This window comes from Prionailurus bengalensis, chromosome D1 (genome assembly GCF_016509475.1).
Source record: "Prionailurus bengalensis isolate Pbe53 chromosome D1, Fcat_Pben_1.1_paternal_pri, whole genome shotgun sequence".
NCBI lineage: Eukaryota > Metazoa > Chordata > Mammalia > Carnivora > Felidae > Prionailurus > Prionailurus bengalensis.
In genome coordinates this window covers 31,185,348-31,204,808 of record NC_057346.1, presented here as the reverse complement: position 1 = coordinate 31,204,808, position 19,461 = coordinate 31,185,348, and the positions used below count along the sequence as shown (strand labels likewise).

General features: G+C 41.3%; 1 protein-coding gene across 3 annotated transcripts in view; it reads right to left on the bottom strand.

The window, feature by feature from the left end:
- The window catches only part of LOC122483171 (beta-galactosidase-1-like protein 2), a 57,240-nt gene extending 39,538 nt beyond the window's left edge, over positions 1–17,702 (bottom strand). Inside the window, exons 1-2 of one of the 3 annotated variants that reach the window (XM_043579872.1) lie at positions 17,550–17,654; positions 10,943–11,129 (exon numbers count right to left, since the gene is read on the bottom strand). Coding sequence is in view for 2 of the 3 variants with exons in the window: in XM_043579869.1 (XP_043435804.1) it covers positions 17,550–17,665 (116 nt within the window). In the remaining variant the exon portion in view is untranslated. Of the gene's footprint in view, positions 1–10,942; positions 11,130–17,549 lie in introns of all 3 variants that reach the window. The other 2 variants (XM_043579869.1, XM_043579870.1) reach the window with 2 other exon arrangements.
- Positions 17,703–19,461: the final 1,759 nt, after the last annotated feature.

Here is a 19,461-nt window from a genome sequence, read left to right as displayed (position 1 = left end):
CCTCCGCCCCCACGCTCCCCACCGCCACTCCTCCTGTCATTTCTCTCCTTGTATGTTCTCTTCCATTAGCACTGCCTCTACCCTCTTCTTTACTTTAGTCAGTGTTTGGGGGTTTTTTGTTTTTAGTCTTTAGGTTTTTGTTTTTGTTTGTTTGTGTTATTTGTTTGTGTGTTTGTGTGTTTTTGTCTCCTGTTTGTCTATTTGTTTTCCTTTACAGGGCTACTCCAAGGAACAAATCAAAGCACACCTGGAGGAGGGTCCAAAATATCACTAAGAGTAGGGTAATAAAAAAAACAAACACAACAGAGAGCAAGTAACCATCTCTGAAAAAACACCACCTGAAGGGCCAGGCCCTGGACACTGTATAACCCTCCTTTCATATAGCAGTGCTTGCAGGTACAGAGCACACAACAAGCATTTAAAATGCATAAGGGACAAAAAACTAGCCAAAATTACAAAACATAATAATTCTCCTCAAATGAAATTCCAAGAGGTGGCAACAGCTAACAAATTGATCAAAACCGATTTAAGCAGTATAACTGAACAAGAATTTAGAATAATAGTCATAAAATTAATTCCTGGTCTTGAAAAAAACAGAGGACAGCAGAGAATCTATTGCTGCAGAGATCAAGGGACTAAAAAATAGTGATGATGAATTAAAAAATGCTAGAAATGAGGAACAAAATAAAATGGAGGCAGCCACAGTGTGGATTGAAGAGGCAGAGGGGAGAATAGGTGAATTAGAAGATGAAATTTTGGAAAAACAGCAACCTGAGAAAAAGAGAGACAAAAAAATCCAGGAGTATGAGGGGAGAATTAGAGAACTAAGTGATGCAATCAAATAGAACAATATCCATATCATAGGAATTCCAGAAGAAGAAGAAGAGAGAAAAATGGGCTGAAGGTGTACTTGAACAAACCATACCTGAGAACTTCCCCAATCTGGGGAAGGAAACAGGCATTGAAATCCAAGTGGCACAGATAACTCCCTTCAGACATAACTTGAATCGATCTTCTGCATGATATATCATAGTAAAACCGGCAAAATACAAGGATAAAGAGAGAATTCTGAAAGCAGCTATGGATAAATGGGCCTCAATATACAATGGTACACACATAAGAGTAGTAGCAGACCAATCTACTGAAACTTGGCAGGCCAGAAAGGAATGGCAGGAAAACTTCAATGTGATAAACGGAAAAAATATGCAGCCAATAATCCTTTACCCAGAAAGTCTGTGATTCAGAATACAAGGAGAGATAAAGGTTTTTGCAAACAAACAAAAACTGAAAGAATTCATCACCACTAAACCAGCCCTACAAGAGATCCTAAGGGGGATTCTGAGTGAAATGTTGCAAGGACCGCAAAGATCCAGAGACATCGCTACAAGCATGAAACCTACAGACATCACAATGACTCTAAACCCGTATCTTTCAGTAATAAAACTGAATGTAAATGGACTAAATGCTCCAACCAAAAGACATAGGGTATGAGAATGGATTAAAAAAAAAAAAAAAACAAGACCCCTCTATTTGCTGTCTACAGGACACTCATTTTAGACCTGAGGACACCTTCAGACTGAAAGTGAGGGGACAGAGAATTATCATGTTACTGGAAATCAAAAAAAAAGCTGCAGTAGCCATACTTATATCAGACAAACTGGACTTTAAATTAAAGGCTGTAACAACATATGAAGAAGGGCATTATTTAATAATTACAGGGTCTATCCATCAGGAAGAACTATTATAAATGTCTATGCACAGAATACGGGAGCCCCCAAATATATAAAACAATTAATCACAAACATAAGCAACCTTATTGATAAGAATGTGGTAATTGCAAGACACTTTAATACTCCACTTGTATCAATGGATAGATCATCTAGACAGAGAATCAATAAACAAACAAGGACCCTGAATGATACATTGGATCAGATGGACTTGACAGATATATTTAGAACTCTGCATCCCAAAGCAACAGAATATACTTTCTTCTCGAGTGCACATGGAACATATCAAAGATAGATCACATACTGGGTCACAAAACAGCCCTTAATAAGTATAAACAAATCGAGACCATGCCATGCACACTTTGAGACCACAATGCTATGAAACTTGAAATCAACCACAGAAAAAAGTCTGGAAAACCTCCAAATGCATGGAGGTTAAAAAACATCCTACTGAAGAATGAATGTGTCAATCAGGTAATTAGAGAAATTAGAAAATATATGGAAACAAACGAAAATGAAAATGAAAATACAACAATCCAAATACTTTGGGATGCAGCGAAGGCAGTCCTGAGAGGAAAATACATTGTAATCCAGGTCTATCTCAAGAAATAAGAAAAATCCCCAATACAAAATCTAACAGCACACCTAAAGGAACTAGAAACAGAACAGCAAATACACCCCAAACCCAGCAGAAGAAGAGAAATAATAAAGATCAGAGCAGAAATAAACAATATAGAATCTAAAAAATCTGTAGAGCAGATCAACGAAACCAAGAGTTGTTTTTTTGAAAAAATAAACAAAATTGACAAACCTCTAGCCAGGCTTCTCAAAAAGAAAAGGGAGATGACCCAAATAGATAAAATCATGAATGAAAATGGAATTATTACAACCAGTCCCTCAGAGATACAAACAATTATCAGGGAATACTATGAAAAATTATATGCCAACAAATTGGACAACCTGGAAGAAATGGACAAATTCCTAAACACCCACACTCTTCCAAAACTCAAAGAGGAAGAAATAGAAAACTTGAACAGACCCATAACCAGCGAAGAAATTAAATCAGTTATCCAAAATCTCCCAACAAATAAGAGTCCAGGACCAGATGGCATCATGGGGAATTCTACCAGACATTTAAAGCAGAGATAATACCTATCCTTCTCAAGATGTTCCAAAAAACAGAAAGGGAAGGAAAACTTCCAGACTCATTCTCTGAAGCCAGCATTACTCTGATTCCCAAACCAGACAAAAAAAGACAACTACAGGCCAATATACCTGATGAATATGGATGCAAAATTTCTCAATAAGATACTAGCAAATCAAATTCAATGGCATATAAAAAGAATGATTCACCATGACCAAGTGGGATTCATTCCTGGGCTGCAGGGCTGGTTCAATATTTGCAAATCAATCAATGTGATATATCACATTAATAAAAGAAGAGATAAGAACCATATCATCCTGTCAATCGATGCAGAAAAAGCATTTGACAAAATTCATCATCCTTTCTTAATAAAGACCCTCGAGAGAGTCGGGATGGAAGGAACATACTTAAACATCATAAAAGCCATTTATGAAAAGCCCACAGCTAGTATCATCCTCAACGGGGATACACTGAGAGCTTTCGCCCTGAGATCAAGAACACGACAGGGATGTCCACTCTCACCGCTGTTATTTAACATAGTGTTGGAAGTTCTAGCATTAGCAATCAGACAACAAAAGGAAATCAAAGGCATCAAAATTGGCAAAGATGAAGTCAAGCTTTCACTTTTTTCAGATGACATGATACTCTACATGGAAAACCTGACAGACTCCACCAAAAGTCTGCTAGAACTGATACATGACTTCAACAAAGTCGCAGGATACAAAATTAATGTACAGAAATCAGTTGCATTCTTATACAATAATAATGAAGCAACAGAAAGACAAATAAAGAAACTGATCCCATTCACAATCGCACCAAAAGCATAAAATACCTAGGAATAAATCTAACCAAAGATGTAAAGGATCTGCATGCTGAAAACTATAGAAAGCTTATGAAGGAAATTGAAGAAGATACAAAGAAATGGAAAAGCATTCCATGCTCATGGATTGGAAGAATATTGTTAAAATGTCAATACTACCCAAAGCTATCTACACATTCAATGCAATCCCAATCAAAATTGCACCAGCATTCTTTTCAAAGCTAGAAAAAGCAATCCTAAAATTGTATGGAACCACAAAAGACCCCAAATAGCCAAAGTAATATTGAAGAAGAAAACCAAAGCGGGAGGCATCCCAATCCCAGACTTTAGCCTCTACTACAAAGCTGTAATCATCAAGACAGCATGGTATTGGCACAAAAACAGACACACAGACCAACAGAATTGAATAGAGACTCCACAATTGGACTCACAAATGTATGGACAACTAATCTTTGACAAAGCAGGAAAGAATATCCAATGGAAAAAAGACAGTCTCTTTAAAAAATGGTGCTGGGAGAGCTGGACAGCAACATGCAGAAGAATGAAACTAGACCACTTTCTTACACATTCACAAATGTAAACTCAAAATGGATGAAGGACCTGAATGTGAAACAGGAAACAATCAAAAACGTAGAAAAGAAAGCAGGTCAGAAACCTCTCTGACCTCAGCCGCAGGAATTTCTTACTTGACACATCTCCAAAGGCAAGGGAATTAAAAGCAACAATGAACTTTTGGGACCTCATGAAGATAAAAAGCTTCTGCACTGCAAAGGAAACAATCAACAAAACTAAAAGGCAACCAACGGAATGGGAAAAGATATTTGCAAATGACATATCGGATAAAAGGCTGGTATCCAAAATCTATAAAGAACTCACCAAACTCCACACCCAAAAAACAAATAATCCAGTGAAGAAATGGGCAGAAGACATGAATAGACACTTTTCTAAAGACATCCAGATGGCCAACAGGCACATGAAGAGATGTTCAACGTCACTCCTCATCAGGGAAAGACAAATCAAAAACCACACTGAGATACCACCTCATGCCAGTCAGAGTGGCTAAAATGAACAAATCAGGGGACTATAGATGCTGGAGAGGATGTGGAGAAATGGGAACCCTCTTGCACTGTTGGTGGGAAAGCAAACTGGTGCCGCCGCTCTGGAAAACAGTGTGGAGGTTCCTCAAAAAATTAAAAATAGATCTACCTTATGACACAGCAATAGCATTTCTAGGAATTTTCCCAACAGATACAGGAGTGCTGATGCATAGGGGCATTTGCACCGAAATGTTTATAGCAGCACTTTCAACACTAGCCAAATTATGGAAAGAGCCTAAATGTCCATCAACTGACAAATGGATAAAGAAATTGTGGTTTATATACAGAATGGAATACTACTTGGCAATGAGAAAGAATGAAATCTGGCCATTTGTAGCAACGTGGATGGAACTGGAGAGTATTGTGCTAAGTGAAATAAGTCATACAGAGAAAGATACCATATGTTTTCACTCTTATGTGGATCCTGAGAAACTTAATAGAGGACTATGGGGGAGGGGAAGGGGTAAAAAATACATTACAGAGAGGGAAGGAGGCAAACCATAAGAGACTCTTGAATAATGAGAACAAACTGAGAGTCGATGGGGGGGTGGAGGAGAAGGGAAATTGGAGATATATATATATATATATATATATATATATATATATACATATACATATATATACACACACACAAGTTTATATATATATACATATATATACATATACATATATATACACAAATTTATATATATACATATATACACACATATACATATATACACATATATATATATGTATGAGAGTTGGAGACAGAAAACAACAGCGTGAGTGAGTGAGTCTGGGGCAAAAGCAAATTTCCATTGGTGCCTCTTCTATGCCCACTTTTCATTACAGTTCCTGCCACTAGAAGGCATATTGCCCTGCAGGGCTCTTCTGCATAAAAGAGCTCCCTAAACTGCTGCTGGTCTTTCCATTCCTTTTGTAACAGTGGCTAAAACTGTGCCACTGCTTAAGGCCCAAATTGCTTCATTCAATCGATACTGATACACACTGGGGACTGTCATCGCTTAGAAGAAACAGAGATGCATGAACCAAAATGGGCTGAGATCTTCAGTCTTGATTCTGGATTCAGCCATTCTCTGTGCACTTCAAATAGACAGCTCTTTCACAGAGCTCTGGCCAGCCACAGGGACCAATGGTGCAGGTCATGGGGGCAGAGAACACATGCATGTCGCACACACCATCATTGACTCTCCCAACGTGCTTATTGGATGAGCCATCCCTCCTGCTCTCTCTCCATTTCTTCCACAGCCCTGTATTCCTGCTGAGTCCTTTTCCTACATGCCAGCCAGCTTCTCCTCCACCTACAATGCCAAATGCTTCAGCTCTGAATATAAAGTTACATACCCTAAACTGTAAAGCAGCTGGAGCCCTGCTATTAATGGGAAAAATTCAATTGCACGCACTCCTCAGGAAGTTAGCTCCCGTCCTACCAAAGTTCCTCCAAACCAGATGCTTCTGACATGTACAATGCTCTCCACATCACTGAACACTCAGATAATTACAAATTATTGGCTGCTAGAAGCCAAGCGCAAAGATAAGGCCAGAGCTGGCCCTCCAGGGCATATAAGGCGTGCAGTCCACACAGGGTCCCAAGCTGAGAAGACTCCCTTGCAACAAGTAGTTAAATAAGCCACAGAGACCTAATCCACAGTGCAATGAATATAGATAATATTGTACTATAATTATGTCATGTGATAAATACTGCTACAGTGGCAATCATATTACAACATATAAATGTATCAAAGCACACACTGTACACATAGTTTCAGACACACTACCTTCATCCTGAAATTCTTAGTATTTTTTAAACAAGGGCCCCATATTTTCATTATGCACTGGGCCCCACACGTTAGGGTAACCTGGCCTAGCAGTGGCAGAGGGCAGTAGCTGAAATATATATATATAGCTAATTGTTGAATGAAGAAATTATCTAAATCATCCAGGAGGAGTCAGAAGGCTTTGTTTAGACGATAACTATTTCACAGGTCTTGAAGGCAGAGAATATAAGAAAACAGAGGAAACTAGGGGCAAAAGTATTAAAAAGTGAATGCAGATGTACTCCAAGAATAGCAAGCAGACTGGTGAGAAGACTGTATGAGCAGTATCCCAGCCTGGAGCCCCTCAACAGTGTATGCCTGGCACTGGCACTCACTGCTCACAACTGCTTGCTACAGTCTGGGATTGGTACAGAAATTGAGGTACCTTTACCGTAATGAAGGTAATTTTATGTCTGTTGAAGCTCATCATAAAAGCTGGGGCAGGGACTTTGTATATCTTTTCATTTCCTTTTTCTAGTAATAATTTTTGAATGTGTTTTATCAAGTAACAGACTAGAAAAAAAAATTTTTACAGAAGGAAAAATGATTCTTCACCACAGACAGATTGAGAAGTATTGCTCTAGACCAGAAACAACAGTCTGTCCTTGGGCAGTTGTGATCAGAGCTGGGAGGACAAATATATTGACCAGTTCAGTTTACCAGGCTTAGCAACCAAATGGATGTAGGACGTATGAGACCAAAACAGTGTGAAACCACTTCAGCAGAAGCCTTCCTAGCACTTTGCTGAAGTCAGCTACAGCACAAAAAGAGAGGTTTGGGTTTATCCACAGTGGCTCTCAAAGCTGGTCCCATATCTAAATCATCTGGGAAACTTAAAACAATGAATGCGCAGGCCCCACTCCTGACCAGTTAATGACCTTGGAGGTGGGGCACAGGTATTGGTAGTTTTTAAAAGCTCCTCCACAGATCGGAGCAAGGCTGAGCCACTGGTCTAGGGCAAATTTTACAGGAGGGTCTGGGGCAAATCAGGGACCCTGATGGCCAGAGTAGGGAGAACAGGAGGCCAAGAAGACAGAGGTGACACAGACATCACTGACCACTTGGGAATATTGTAAATGGCCACTATGGGCAAAGTAAATTATTTTGATCTCCTCCTTCCTACTTCTCACAGCCACCAGGACCCAGAATTCATGATGCCACTGCAGGAGTGAAGTTATGCTATATTATAGTTGAAACAGTCATTTGTAGATAACCTGGGAACCTAATCACTTTTTCCTTTCTCTAAACAGAAAAGTCCCATGTTCCAAGTGACTTGTAAGCGATATTTCTTCCAGAGGACCGCCTGTATGGGAAAGTGAAAACAAGAACAATATTTGCACAAGGAGGATCTGGACATGATCCTGGCCCTACCCTTGTAGGACCATCACTTTGGGTCAGTGACACTAGCTCTGTGGCCATGAGTTTCTTCCTCTGTAAAATGGGTGAATGCCTAACTGTTCACAAAGACCCTTTGAAGGTCAGATATAAATGAAATACTCTGAAACGTGCTATAAAGGAGTTTTGTGGATATTTGAAATGTTTATTTTTGTATGCTTTGTATATTAGAATAGCCTCAGTGTGGGTTTTTTTTTTATGTCCTTAATAGGGAATAATCCCAATCTTTCCATTCTTAAGCATTTAATTTTCTGTATAACCATGTTTTATGCCCAAGATTTTGTGTCAAGTCATCTTATTACAGTTTCTAAAATTTTACAACAAAAGGTCTGTCCAGTGGGATCCTGTCAAACCAACCCAGCCCCTTGACCAGCAGTCAGCAAACCCCAGGTGTGGGCCAAAGCCACTATGCCTCCTGTCTTTGTGTAGTCAGCAAGATACGAATGTCTTTCACATTATTAAGTGGTTAGAAAAATAAAATCAAAAGAGCAAGATGTGGGAACACAAAAAAATTATATTAACTTCACATTTCAATGTTAATAAATAGTTTTATTGGCACCCTGCCATGCCCATTCATTGACATACTGTCTGCGGCTGCTTTGGGGCATAGTGATGTTGACGTGAAAAACACCATGTAGTCTGCAAAGCTGAACACATTTGCTACCTGGCCCTTTACAGGAAACTGCCAACCCTGCCCTGAAGGATGAGGCCTTATATACTAAAAGGAGGCCTCGGGCCCTCTGTGGCCACTGTCTGGGCCTCCTAGCCATCTCCTTGCTTTGGCTCTTCCCCTTAGCTCTTCCCTTTGACCATAAGCTCCTGAGTGTTCTGACTGCATCTGAAGTTTCTCATACTGCATGCACAGGACAAGTTGTTTTCCTCATATCTGCTCCAAAGAACACACTCTGCCCTCATGCCTCATCTACTCACTAGGCTTTATGTACTCTCCCCACTGGACACCTCTAGGCATCCCTTAGGTCCTCCACCCTTCAGGCTCACCCCAGGCTAGAGTGAGGAAGAACTGATGGACAGAGTCTCTTCTTAAACACAGAGATACATTGACCAGTGGTAATAATACATATTTTTGCCAGTGGTAAAAATACACACATGCACGCACAAAATCTCATTACTTTTAAAGACAGTGAAAATACAATTCAGCAGTCATGCCACCAGGCAGCAATCCTTATCCACTGGCAAGAACTTCAAAAGAACAATCTCCAGCTCACCAAGCTCACATCACTGACCCCAACTTTTATTTAGGACTGTGTCTCCCAAATGATGCGAGAGCCTCCCTCTCTCCACCCACTCAGTGCAGAGGTGCTGATGGTGCTGGAAGCACTCTCTGTGACCCTCATTCCAAAATACTTCCTGCTAGTAAGAGAGTCTCCCTAATCTGTCCCCTCCTTCTGGATTTACATCTCCAGGTGTGCACTGCACCTGCAGGGTACCTTCATCTGGAGTTTGATAAAAATGCAGAAACTCAGGCTTTACCTGAGACCTGAATCAGAATGTGCATTTTGACCAGACCCCACAGTAAAGTTTGGGAAGCACTAATCTATATTTTGTCCTTTGATATACGTACATGCCATCTCTTCCTGGACAGAGCTTGTATTTGCCAGTGTCTTTATGTACTATCACTTTCTAGATTTTTTAAAATAAATATTACCTCTCAGTGCTTGTTTAGAGGCATGAAACTAACACTGCAAATAAAAAAAGCTAGCTTGTAACTCCAAATTCTAGAGAATTCAACTATTTCATTTCTGAAATCTTTCTGGTAGGTTACTAGGTGAATTTTTAATACATTAATAAAAGGGATGAATTCACTGAGAAAATGAGGATGATAAATTTGGTATTTCTCCAAGGAATCCACTGTGAAAAATGAGATGATATATATTAGAGCTTCATAAACGAGAAAACACCGTGAAAATGGTTATTAATATTGATAATGATCATTAGTACTTGTTACCATAAGTTAATAATAACCTCAGTGCTTCCTGAATAATTAACTCAGTAATAACAAAATAAGGACAATGGAAACTATATGGTTACATGAGGTCGGGAGACACTTTCCTTCTAAACTAGGCCTGTTACCACAGAGCAAACCAAACCTTTAGGAAACCCTGTTCCCTTGTTTGTGTTGTTTTTCCCAGTGAGCAACTTATTCATGTTGAAACTTTTTGTTTCAGATTGTGGAAAGCTTTTCTGTGTGTGTTTGTTTTTTAGATTGTGGAAAGCTTCTTTTTTTTTTTTTAAAGAAATCCCTGCACCCAACATGGGGCTCAAACTCAAAACCCCAAGATCAGGAGTTCCATGTGCTACCAACTGAGCCAACCAGGTGTCCCTTGTTGAAACTTTTTTTTTTTTTTTTGATACAGGGCATCTGCCTTCTTTTTAGCTGCGTATTTTACTTTCTCCTGGAATTTTTGTTTGCCTTTGTATCTTAGCTTCATAGTAGGATAAGTAAATTTTCAGCCCTTGAATAAACTGAAGAGCAGGCCTTGGTCACTGACCTGACCTGTCTTGCTCAGAGTCCTACTCTGTTCACAGTCTACAGTGAGGTTCCTGGAAAGTGGCACACATGTCAGATTTCTGACGGGGCCCCACACAATGTAACAATACCTCTACATTCTGGTTACTTCCATCCCTTTTGGCAGGTGATATATGCTGTGTGAGCCATAGATGCAACAGGTTATAGCAGAAACATTAGGCAGAGGACTTGGGGCCTGAGTTTCCCAGGTGAGGAGTTGCCGTCAGGCAGAGACTGGGAGTGTGGAGGGGTAGAGGGATGAATCCTTCTTATACTTTATCACAGTAGTGGATCATAAGGACAAGGGACACAGCACAGGCTCTACACAGGCCAGACTTCACCAGACATGGTCAAAAGTGCTGAGTTAATGTGCTTGAATTAGAAAAGGCAGATGAGCAGGTGGCAAACTTACAATTTCTTTCATGTGAAATGGGTCCCTGAATTGATTCTCAGATCTCAGAGAGAGTCTTCAGGGTGGGGTAGGAGAAGAGCCAGATCCGGTCACTTACTTGAATGATCTTGAATGAAGTATGCTCATTGAAGCAGGTCTGAAATGGTTCTTTCCATGCCAGAAGGCATCCCTATATCACCTGTAAATCCTGAAAATATATTGGTCAGTAACTGGGGCCATTGTAGAACTGGGAAGCTTCACCTGGGGTCACAGCCATCTCCTTCAGCTTTCTGTCATACCACACAGTCTGACCAGATTCAGACCAGTATCCATCGACCAGATGTGACAGAGACAGCATCATCAACTTCTGGAGCATGGTGGCCTCCAGCATAGACCAGGCATATGCCCATACAATTTGAGGCTCTCCAAGGGTATGGACAAGCTCAGGAGATGAAGTAGGAATCTGCAGAAATAGTCCTTCAAGTCACAGAACATAAGTCCTCGCTGGTCCTAAGGACTGGTTATTTTGGCACTATATGTAATGTATACTTGAGATATGACAACTTACAAATCCAATTTCCAGGTGCACTGTGAACCCATCAGGGCCACCTTGAGAAGAGGTTCAATCTGGGTCCAAAGCATCACATTAAAGATGATGACCAAGGAAACACTCATATCTTCATTAATCCAAGTGTTCATGCTAGAAACCATTATTTAGATGGCAGTTATGTTAAACTGCCCAAAAGACATCATCATGCATAGAAATCTCCTCACTTGGATTTAAAATACAAATTTCTAGTCGTCACTCTTAAGATCCTAATGTGGTTATAGGCTCCCATGAGGCCCTATTTCCTTGGGCATTCTGTTCCCCTCAACTGTGCACTTGGGGATATTTTGGCCTTACCAGCCTTAAGGCTATATACTCCTCCCTCAGTGGGGAATGGTGAAGGCCTAAGGAAGGAGCTGCCCACTCTTTGATCCAGGCCAGTGCCTTTAATGCCTCTAATCCAGAATAATGGCTCTCGGATCAATCCTGGAACCCCAAGAACTTCAATCCCAGGGAAATGGAACTCTATCCTTGTAACTGATCCAACTTCCTGGATGTGATCCTTGGCCTGTGCCCAAAGCTTTAGGCTCCTGCTTTGCTAGAACAGCATTAAATATTTCCAAAGGGGTTGAACCTTCCATTTCAAAAGCTAGTATAACCTCATTTTGCAGGTCATTTTGCAGCATTCTGCAGGTCGATGGCACTGCTACAATCTTAGTACCTCTGTCTTTCCCTCTGAAAAAGCTTCTTGGTGAGCCAGGAACTGGCCTAGCATGCAGACTCCAGCAAGTCAGGCCAAGTGTCTACCTACATGATCCAGGGACATGCTGTTGGTTTGGAGGGCAACATCTTCCAAATGCTGTAGGAAGTTTGTATTGAATAAACACCTACTAGACCAAAACCTCGAGACCCAAAGGTGAAGCAACAAAACAGTTCAGGAGTAATCAACCACATATTAACAATAAAAAGTGTCCTGATGTTATGTAACAGAAATTTTTCATTATGGGAAAATTTCCCACTGATAGCATCATAAATAGAAAAAAATATTATATCTCAACTTAGAGAGGGGTGAAAATTCTGTTAGATGACCCAGAGGACTCTACTGATAGCAAGACTCCCCTCTTAGAGTACTTGTGGAATCAGAATAAAATGATTTAATGACACAGGGGCAATATAAATATGCTCAACATTTTTTTTTAATCAGTCGCCACTGCATGAGACTTATCTACATAGATATACAAGAAATGTACTAGCTCTTAAAGACACAAAGAACCTGTGCACATACAAAGTAAACAGAATTTTCCCCTCGGACTTTAGAGCTCAGAATCTCCCTCACAATGATCCAACAGAAACAGAATGTGCTATTTTACTTACTTATTTTTACTTATTTTTACTTACTTACTTTAAATGTCTATCGATATTTAAAATGAATATCTTATATGGTCAGCAATCCTAGAGACAGAAATATACCAACAGATATTCATTGTAACTTTGTGGATTTTCTTATTTGTTTTTACTTTATATTATTTTATTTTAATTCCAGTGTAGTTAACCTACGTTGCAACTTTGCTTGCAGTAGCTAAAAGATTGGAGACAATCGATGTTCATCAATAGGAGATTGTTTGAATAAATTATGTCCCTAATGGACAAATGGGGTAATAATACATAGAGCTGTCTTGTTGTATATGTAATTCCCCTGAAGAAACCATTATTAGTAATCACCTCTGCTAGAGGTGAGAGGGGTACCTTAGGACCAGAAGTGGAGGCTTTATTTTCCTCTTTATATTATTTGAATATTTTATCCTTACAGATTACCTACTCACAAAGTAAACTTTGCAGGAAGAGCAGCATGCTCTTGAAAGGAACAATGCCACTGTCTTGCTGTGCATGGATGCATGAAATCAGTGAGGATCATCACCTAAGAAGGTCTACACAGTAGACCCAGTCAAGAGTTATTTGCTTCATTACCATTAGCCTCTAAAAATACCCCTGCCCTTCTATTGCAGGAGAATCTCACACAACATGTGTGGCCTTTAATATCCAGAGCAATAGATTTAAGCAAGAAATAAACCTGAATGGGGAAGAAGCAGAAAATATCCCTATACAAAAAGAATTCTGCTAGATTATAGGGGAGGAACCAGAGAAAGGGGGCTGGCCTCCAGAATCCTTCTCAGGTGCCAAATATTCTGAAAATACTGACCTAAACTCCAGCATATCCTGAATCTTCATTAGAAGAGCATTCAAGTCAGTATAATGGAACTCTGAGTCATTGCATTAAAGATTAAGCACTTTTATTTCACTTGCTACTTCCTTCACCTAACGCACAGAAAACTCTTTGGCTAACCTTCCAATACTTCTGCTGCTCAGGCTGTGCAGCTTTTGCCTCAAATTTAATCTCCATGTTCTTGCTCCAAGACACTCTGGTCCCTTCAATTGGCTAGTACAGCACTGTAAGAATCCCAGTGCCAACTCTATCTTCCCAGCACAGGATGGCTCAGACATCCTACCTCTCTCTGACTGAGCCACTGCCCAGGTAGCCATGTTCCCCCACTTGTGTCAGAGAAATGACTACCTACTGAAAGAGACACTTCCCACATGCTGAAAACTTCACTACTAGAAGATGAAAGGAACAGTGTTCAAAGAGTTCAAACATTCCAGGGAATATGACTCAGGCCTCAAGCAGGGTAAAGTCCTAAAACAGGCAAAGCTCATAAAATCGGTGACCTCACAGAAGGCCAGGAAGAGAGGCACAATTTGCCCACACACCCTTGGAAGACAGCACTTTCCGTAATATGTTTGAAAGAAGGTGACCAGGTCATGTTGCTAAGTTATCCACCTCCTTTAAGGAGAAGACTGATAAGGTTCTCCTCCTCTTTCCTTCAAGAACTTTGGATCTAGAATCCAGGTAATGTCAGTGAAGGATCACTAAATGAGGCAGAGCGGGGGAAAGAGATGAACTTACCTTTACAGAGGCATGATGCAGGGTGCCTACCTGGCCACTTTCCTCTCGCCTAACTTTTGCCAGCTAAAATATCAGGTATACGAGATGCAGAGTTAATTGGATTATTGCTCACTGATGCATTTATATTAAGGAAAAAAGTCATGAGTAAGAACTATGCCTTGATCATATCAAGCAGGAATTCTTGCATTCATGGAGTGGGAGTAGTAAAGAAGAGAGGGAGCTGGTTCAGACATGGTTCACATTGATAAGCACCAAAGATCTCCAAATGATATGCTGAGTAAAAGAAACCAGATAAAAACAGAGTACATACTTTAGGACTGCATTTCTATAAAACTCTAGAAAATGCAAACAAATATATGGTGCCAGAAAACAACAGATCAGTGTGCCTGGGGCTGCGGAAGCAGAGAGGGGCAGGAGAGAGAGATGCAAAGGGGCATAAGGAAATCTCTGGGGCTGATGGATATTTTCACTGTCTTAATTGTAGTGGTATTTTCATGTTTGAAATTCTGAATTTTCATATTTGAAAATTTTATATATATATGTTGATCTATATATACATAAATTATATATATATTTATATATGTAACTATATAGATATATAAAATTATATATATAATTATATATATTTATTTATATAGCTATAAAATTTTCAAACTGTGCAAGCTAAACATGCAAGCTTATTGCTAACAATTATACTGCAGTAAAGGTAATTTGAGACCACTGTTCAATCTAAGGGAAAAAAAAAGAGGTCATCCTCAAAAGTCATCTTTGTCCTCCTATTTCTTGGATGTGATATAATCAAACAGTTATGACTGACTATGAACCAGCATAAGGTAAAGTTCATGGGAAGAAACAAAAGCTGGATCCCAGCAGCCCCTTCCCTTCCCCCACCCACTCACTACCTGCCTTCTGAGGTACAAGAAAAGGGCTGATCCTAACAGCTCAGCTCCACAAAGCTGCCAGCTAAGTAGCCAATTCCCTTGTGACCTATATTCCACTGGCCACATCCACATTCCCAGCTACTGCTGGGAAAGGTCCCCACCTCCAACTCAGTTAATGATCCAGTCAAAGCTAGAGCAAGGCAAGAAGAGGAAGCAACAAAAAGTGTGTTCTCCTCTGGCCTCCAGAGATAATCCTTGGTGCCCAGCCCATGCAAGACAGGACGAATTGATCAGAAAGCCTATTACCATGATGGTGATACAATCAAAAAGATGCCCAAAAGACACATATTGTGAAGGACCCTAAGAGACGGCCCTGAATTTGGGTAAGAGCTTCTCTGTCTTACCTAGTATAAAAGAAGTAATAACAAGGATAACAATGACTTTACTAAGCATTTCAAACTATTTCCTCAGGCTTGAGTCACAGCTATTCCCAGGTACCTCCATAAGCCCCTGACTGATTCCTGCTGCAGCCACCCCAACCCAGGTATGGACATGGTTAACTCACCTGTGAGAAGCTCAGGCTTCTTCACAGCCAGTCGACTACCTGACACCTCATCTTCTTTCATGCCAGACATCAACAAATACCCAGCCTCCCTCCCACACCTTTTCCTGTGGACTATTAGGGTGCACTATCTGGCCCAACTCAAGCCCCTCAGAGCTGCTCCTCATAATGACCTGGCTGGGTCCCATGCATGGACTGCCATATCCTTGACCTGCAACAATAGACAAACAACATGCTACTTGCACACCTCTGGCCTTTCTCTCTGTGGTGTGGGCTCCTGATACCCTGCTGCATGCCAGAGGCTCCTGTTGCCTCTGCTTTGAGTAATCCTTCTGGGGTTTGCATCAGCCTTGCATCAGGAGGAAGGCTGAGCATCCTACAAGAGCCAGAGCCAGTCTTCAAAGAGGAATGGGTTAGAGATCACTGACGAGATGGAAAAAAAGTCTTGGGAACAACTGGGGAAACAGAATGCCTCTTTAATTTTCTGAGCCCCAGAGTAAGAAGAGTGCCATGTCTTTCTCTCAAACAATATCATGACATCCTTCCCAACACCAAAGTCAAGAACAGGTAAAACAAAGAAGACATGTAAGTCTTGAAAAAGTGGAAATAGAAAGTGTTTCTGAAGGTGTTCTTGTGGCAGCAAAATACATTCAGATATTCACTTCCATCAAAAACTTCCCTATCTCCTGGAGGAAACTCAGAGAAACTAACAAAGGGGATAGAGAAGAAGCAAAAGCTAAGTGGTGTTGTCTGCCCGGACTCAGCTTCAACATTAACTTTCAGTGCCAAAGCATTTGATACTGCTGGCCTGTGTTCCCAGCAACACTGGAGGTTTTGAATATGGAAAGTGCCAGCCATCTACCTGAAAGACATGGTCAGGGTTATAGAATACTATAAATAGATACAGTTAACAAAAAATCTGGGCTAGGGCACCCATGCAGGCTGTGGGTAAGTTATTCTATCATTAAACACAACCATTTGCCACAGACAACACTTTGCAAAAGGGGACTGGGAAGGAGTGAGCTGGTGACTGACAAATGGAGAGAGAAGCTGTATCAATCCTAGAGTGGGGCAAATAAATCCAGGGCTGAGGATCTTGGAGGACCCATGGGACAGCGTTCTGCTGACTGCTCTGGGAAGTCAAGATCTACCATAGCTGGGAGCCCCGGAGCTCCGGCCTCTGCGGAATAGACAAGCCTTCTAGCAGGATTGGTAGGAAACGTACGGACCCGGGAGAAAAACAGATGCAGGTTCCCCAAGGAGGACTAGGGGCGGAGCAGTAATAGGGGACATTTGAAAGAGACCTGAAAGCTAGTTCTGTTGTCCTTCCCAGAGAGCTGGGAGTATCCACGAGGAAAGCAGAGCCCGGGCATCAGAAGCACAGAGAAGAAAGAGTGGGGAAGCTCTAGGACACAGACGCCTGGAGACTGAGCGGGTAGCGCCTAGTGTGACCCAGGGGCCTGGATCTCGAGGCAAGGAGCAGAGTGCCTAGTGATGCAGGGGGACGCCAGACCCAAAGAAGAAGAGACTGGAGAGCCCTTCCCCGTGGGGGCTCGGAATTCGCGGGATGCAGACTCTTGGGGCCGCCTCCCTCAGGTGAGAGGGGAGGCGAGAACTACGGGTGTGGAAGGCTGAGATGTCTGGAGTCAGGCAGGTGCCGGGCGGGGCTCTCTCACCTGCGGAGCACCAGGTAACTCAAGATCACCAGCAGCAGGAGTCCGAGTGTGCGGCTGGGCTTTCGCCCGACGCTCCACTTGCTCATCGCGCGGCTTGGAGGGACCACAGCTAGCATTCCAGCCAGCACTCAGCCGCGCGCGCGGCAGGCTAGACGCGGGGGGCGGGGCCGCACTCCGGTCGCCCGGGCTACCTGACCGCGGCCCGCCCGGCCCGCAGGCGCTCATTCGCTGAAGCCCTCGGCCCCGCCCCTCGCGCCGTCGGGCTAGCGTGGGCGGGAACGGGGCCTAGAACAGGCTGCAGCCCTGCGCTACCCGGCGGTTCTCGGGGTCTGCCGCGCCCCAAGTCTCAAAGAGGCATTGGGTGTTTCTGCGGATATTTACCTGCACGTGATATGCAAACGGGTGCAAAATACCCGGCGCGTGTAGCCCAGTCCTTGCACACTCGTAGAGCACACCCCACCCCCACGCTACATTAGCAAGCAGCGATAAAAGGCACCTGCAAAGCCAAAGCACTATCTTAAAGCAATTCAGATTTTGAAGAAAGAAAAATCTGTAGTGACATATGTGAAAAGTCAAAACGTTGTAGAATTTTCTTTAGACATAATTTATGGCTTAGTGTGGTTCACGTTTGCATCGCATGGGGATTGTGGGGTGCCGAGAAAGGAACACCAAAATATTTTTTGCCTTTAGTCTCCACAAGTCTTGTTCCGGTCCTGACTCCCAGCACATTCAATTTTTTATCTTTAAAAAGTCCAGATAAAATACTCACATGAAAAGGACGAATAAAATTCTTATTCTGGTACAGAATTATATCACAAAGGATATTGTGTAAGATTTGGGCAAATTTATGCTTTCTAACAATCACACACCTAACTCATGCCAAGAACAGAATTCAGATTTTACTGAAAGAGAATCTGAAACATTTTCTAGGAAGGCTAATGTTTTTTCAGAGCACCCGAGTTTCTAGAAAATACCCCGTTTCATGTTTCAAAACTATTTCTGTCACTTGTACATAGTTTTGAAATTGTAAAGTTGATAGGAACAAAATGAGATTTTACTTTTCAGAACAAAGACATGCAGAGTTTGGTGTGAAGAGTCCTTTTTGTAGCATTGGGAAAATATTTAGTCAGGTAGCAAAAAACCAAGAAGCAAAAACAAACAAATAAGAGGGGAGGATAGCAGGGCCAGAAGCATTCCTGGAGACATTTAGAGAGAGAAGTAGCTACCCCTTAACACACTCTACAAAATCAGTACCTTTTCTCCATTTTTAAACGCATGTAATTGTTTGATACATACTAGGAGTATGATGAAAATATTTTGTATAATTGCGATAAAAGATAGCCCATGAAACATGGAGAAAGTGTTAAAAGTCTAGCCCCCTTTTTACCTTTGGAGGCCCAACCCTGGCACATACCCAACACTCACCCCTCACTCCTTGTGATATCGCTGGGGAGGAGTACAATCTATTACACATCAGGGTATTCTAAAGTTACTTAAACAATACCAGCAGCTCCATACTTTTTCAGATATTAGCAAAAACTAATGAGCTATAAAACCCCTGAAATTTTTAGCCCAACTCTATTACCCTTGTTTTTATTTATGGAAGAAAACATAAATAACTCAGTGCTTTAAAAATAATCATTACCCCTTAACCCCCTGGGAAGCACAGAACTATAGACACAACTACTCACACTTTAAGAGCAATTTTACTTTATCTTGATTTAATGATACCACGGAGAGTGTTACAAATAGCTCTAATCTGAGATAGCACTAATCTGAGAGGTGTTTTGCTGAGGAGCCAAGACTTTTGGGTTTTAAAATATTAGCAAGATACTCCTTCAAAATACTCTTTTCAAATGTTTAATGAATTTAACCCAAGGAAGACAATGAAATACTCAAATCCCTGGGAATG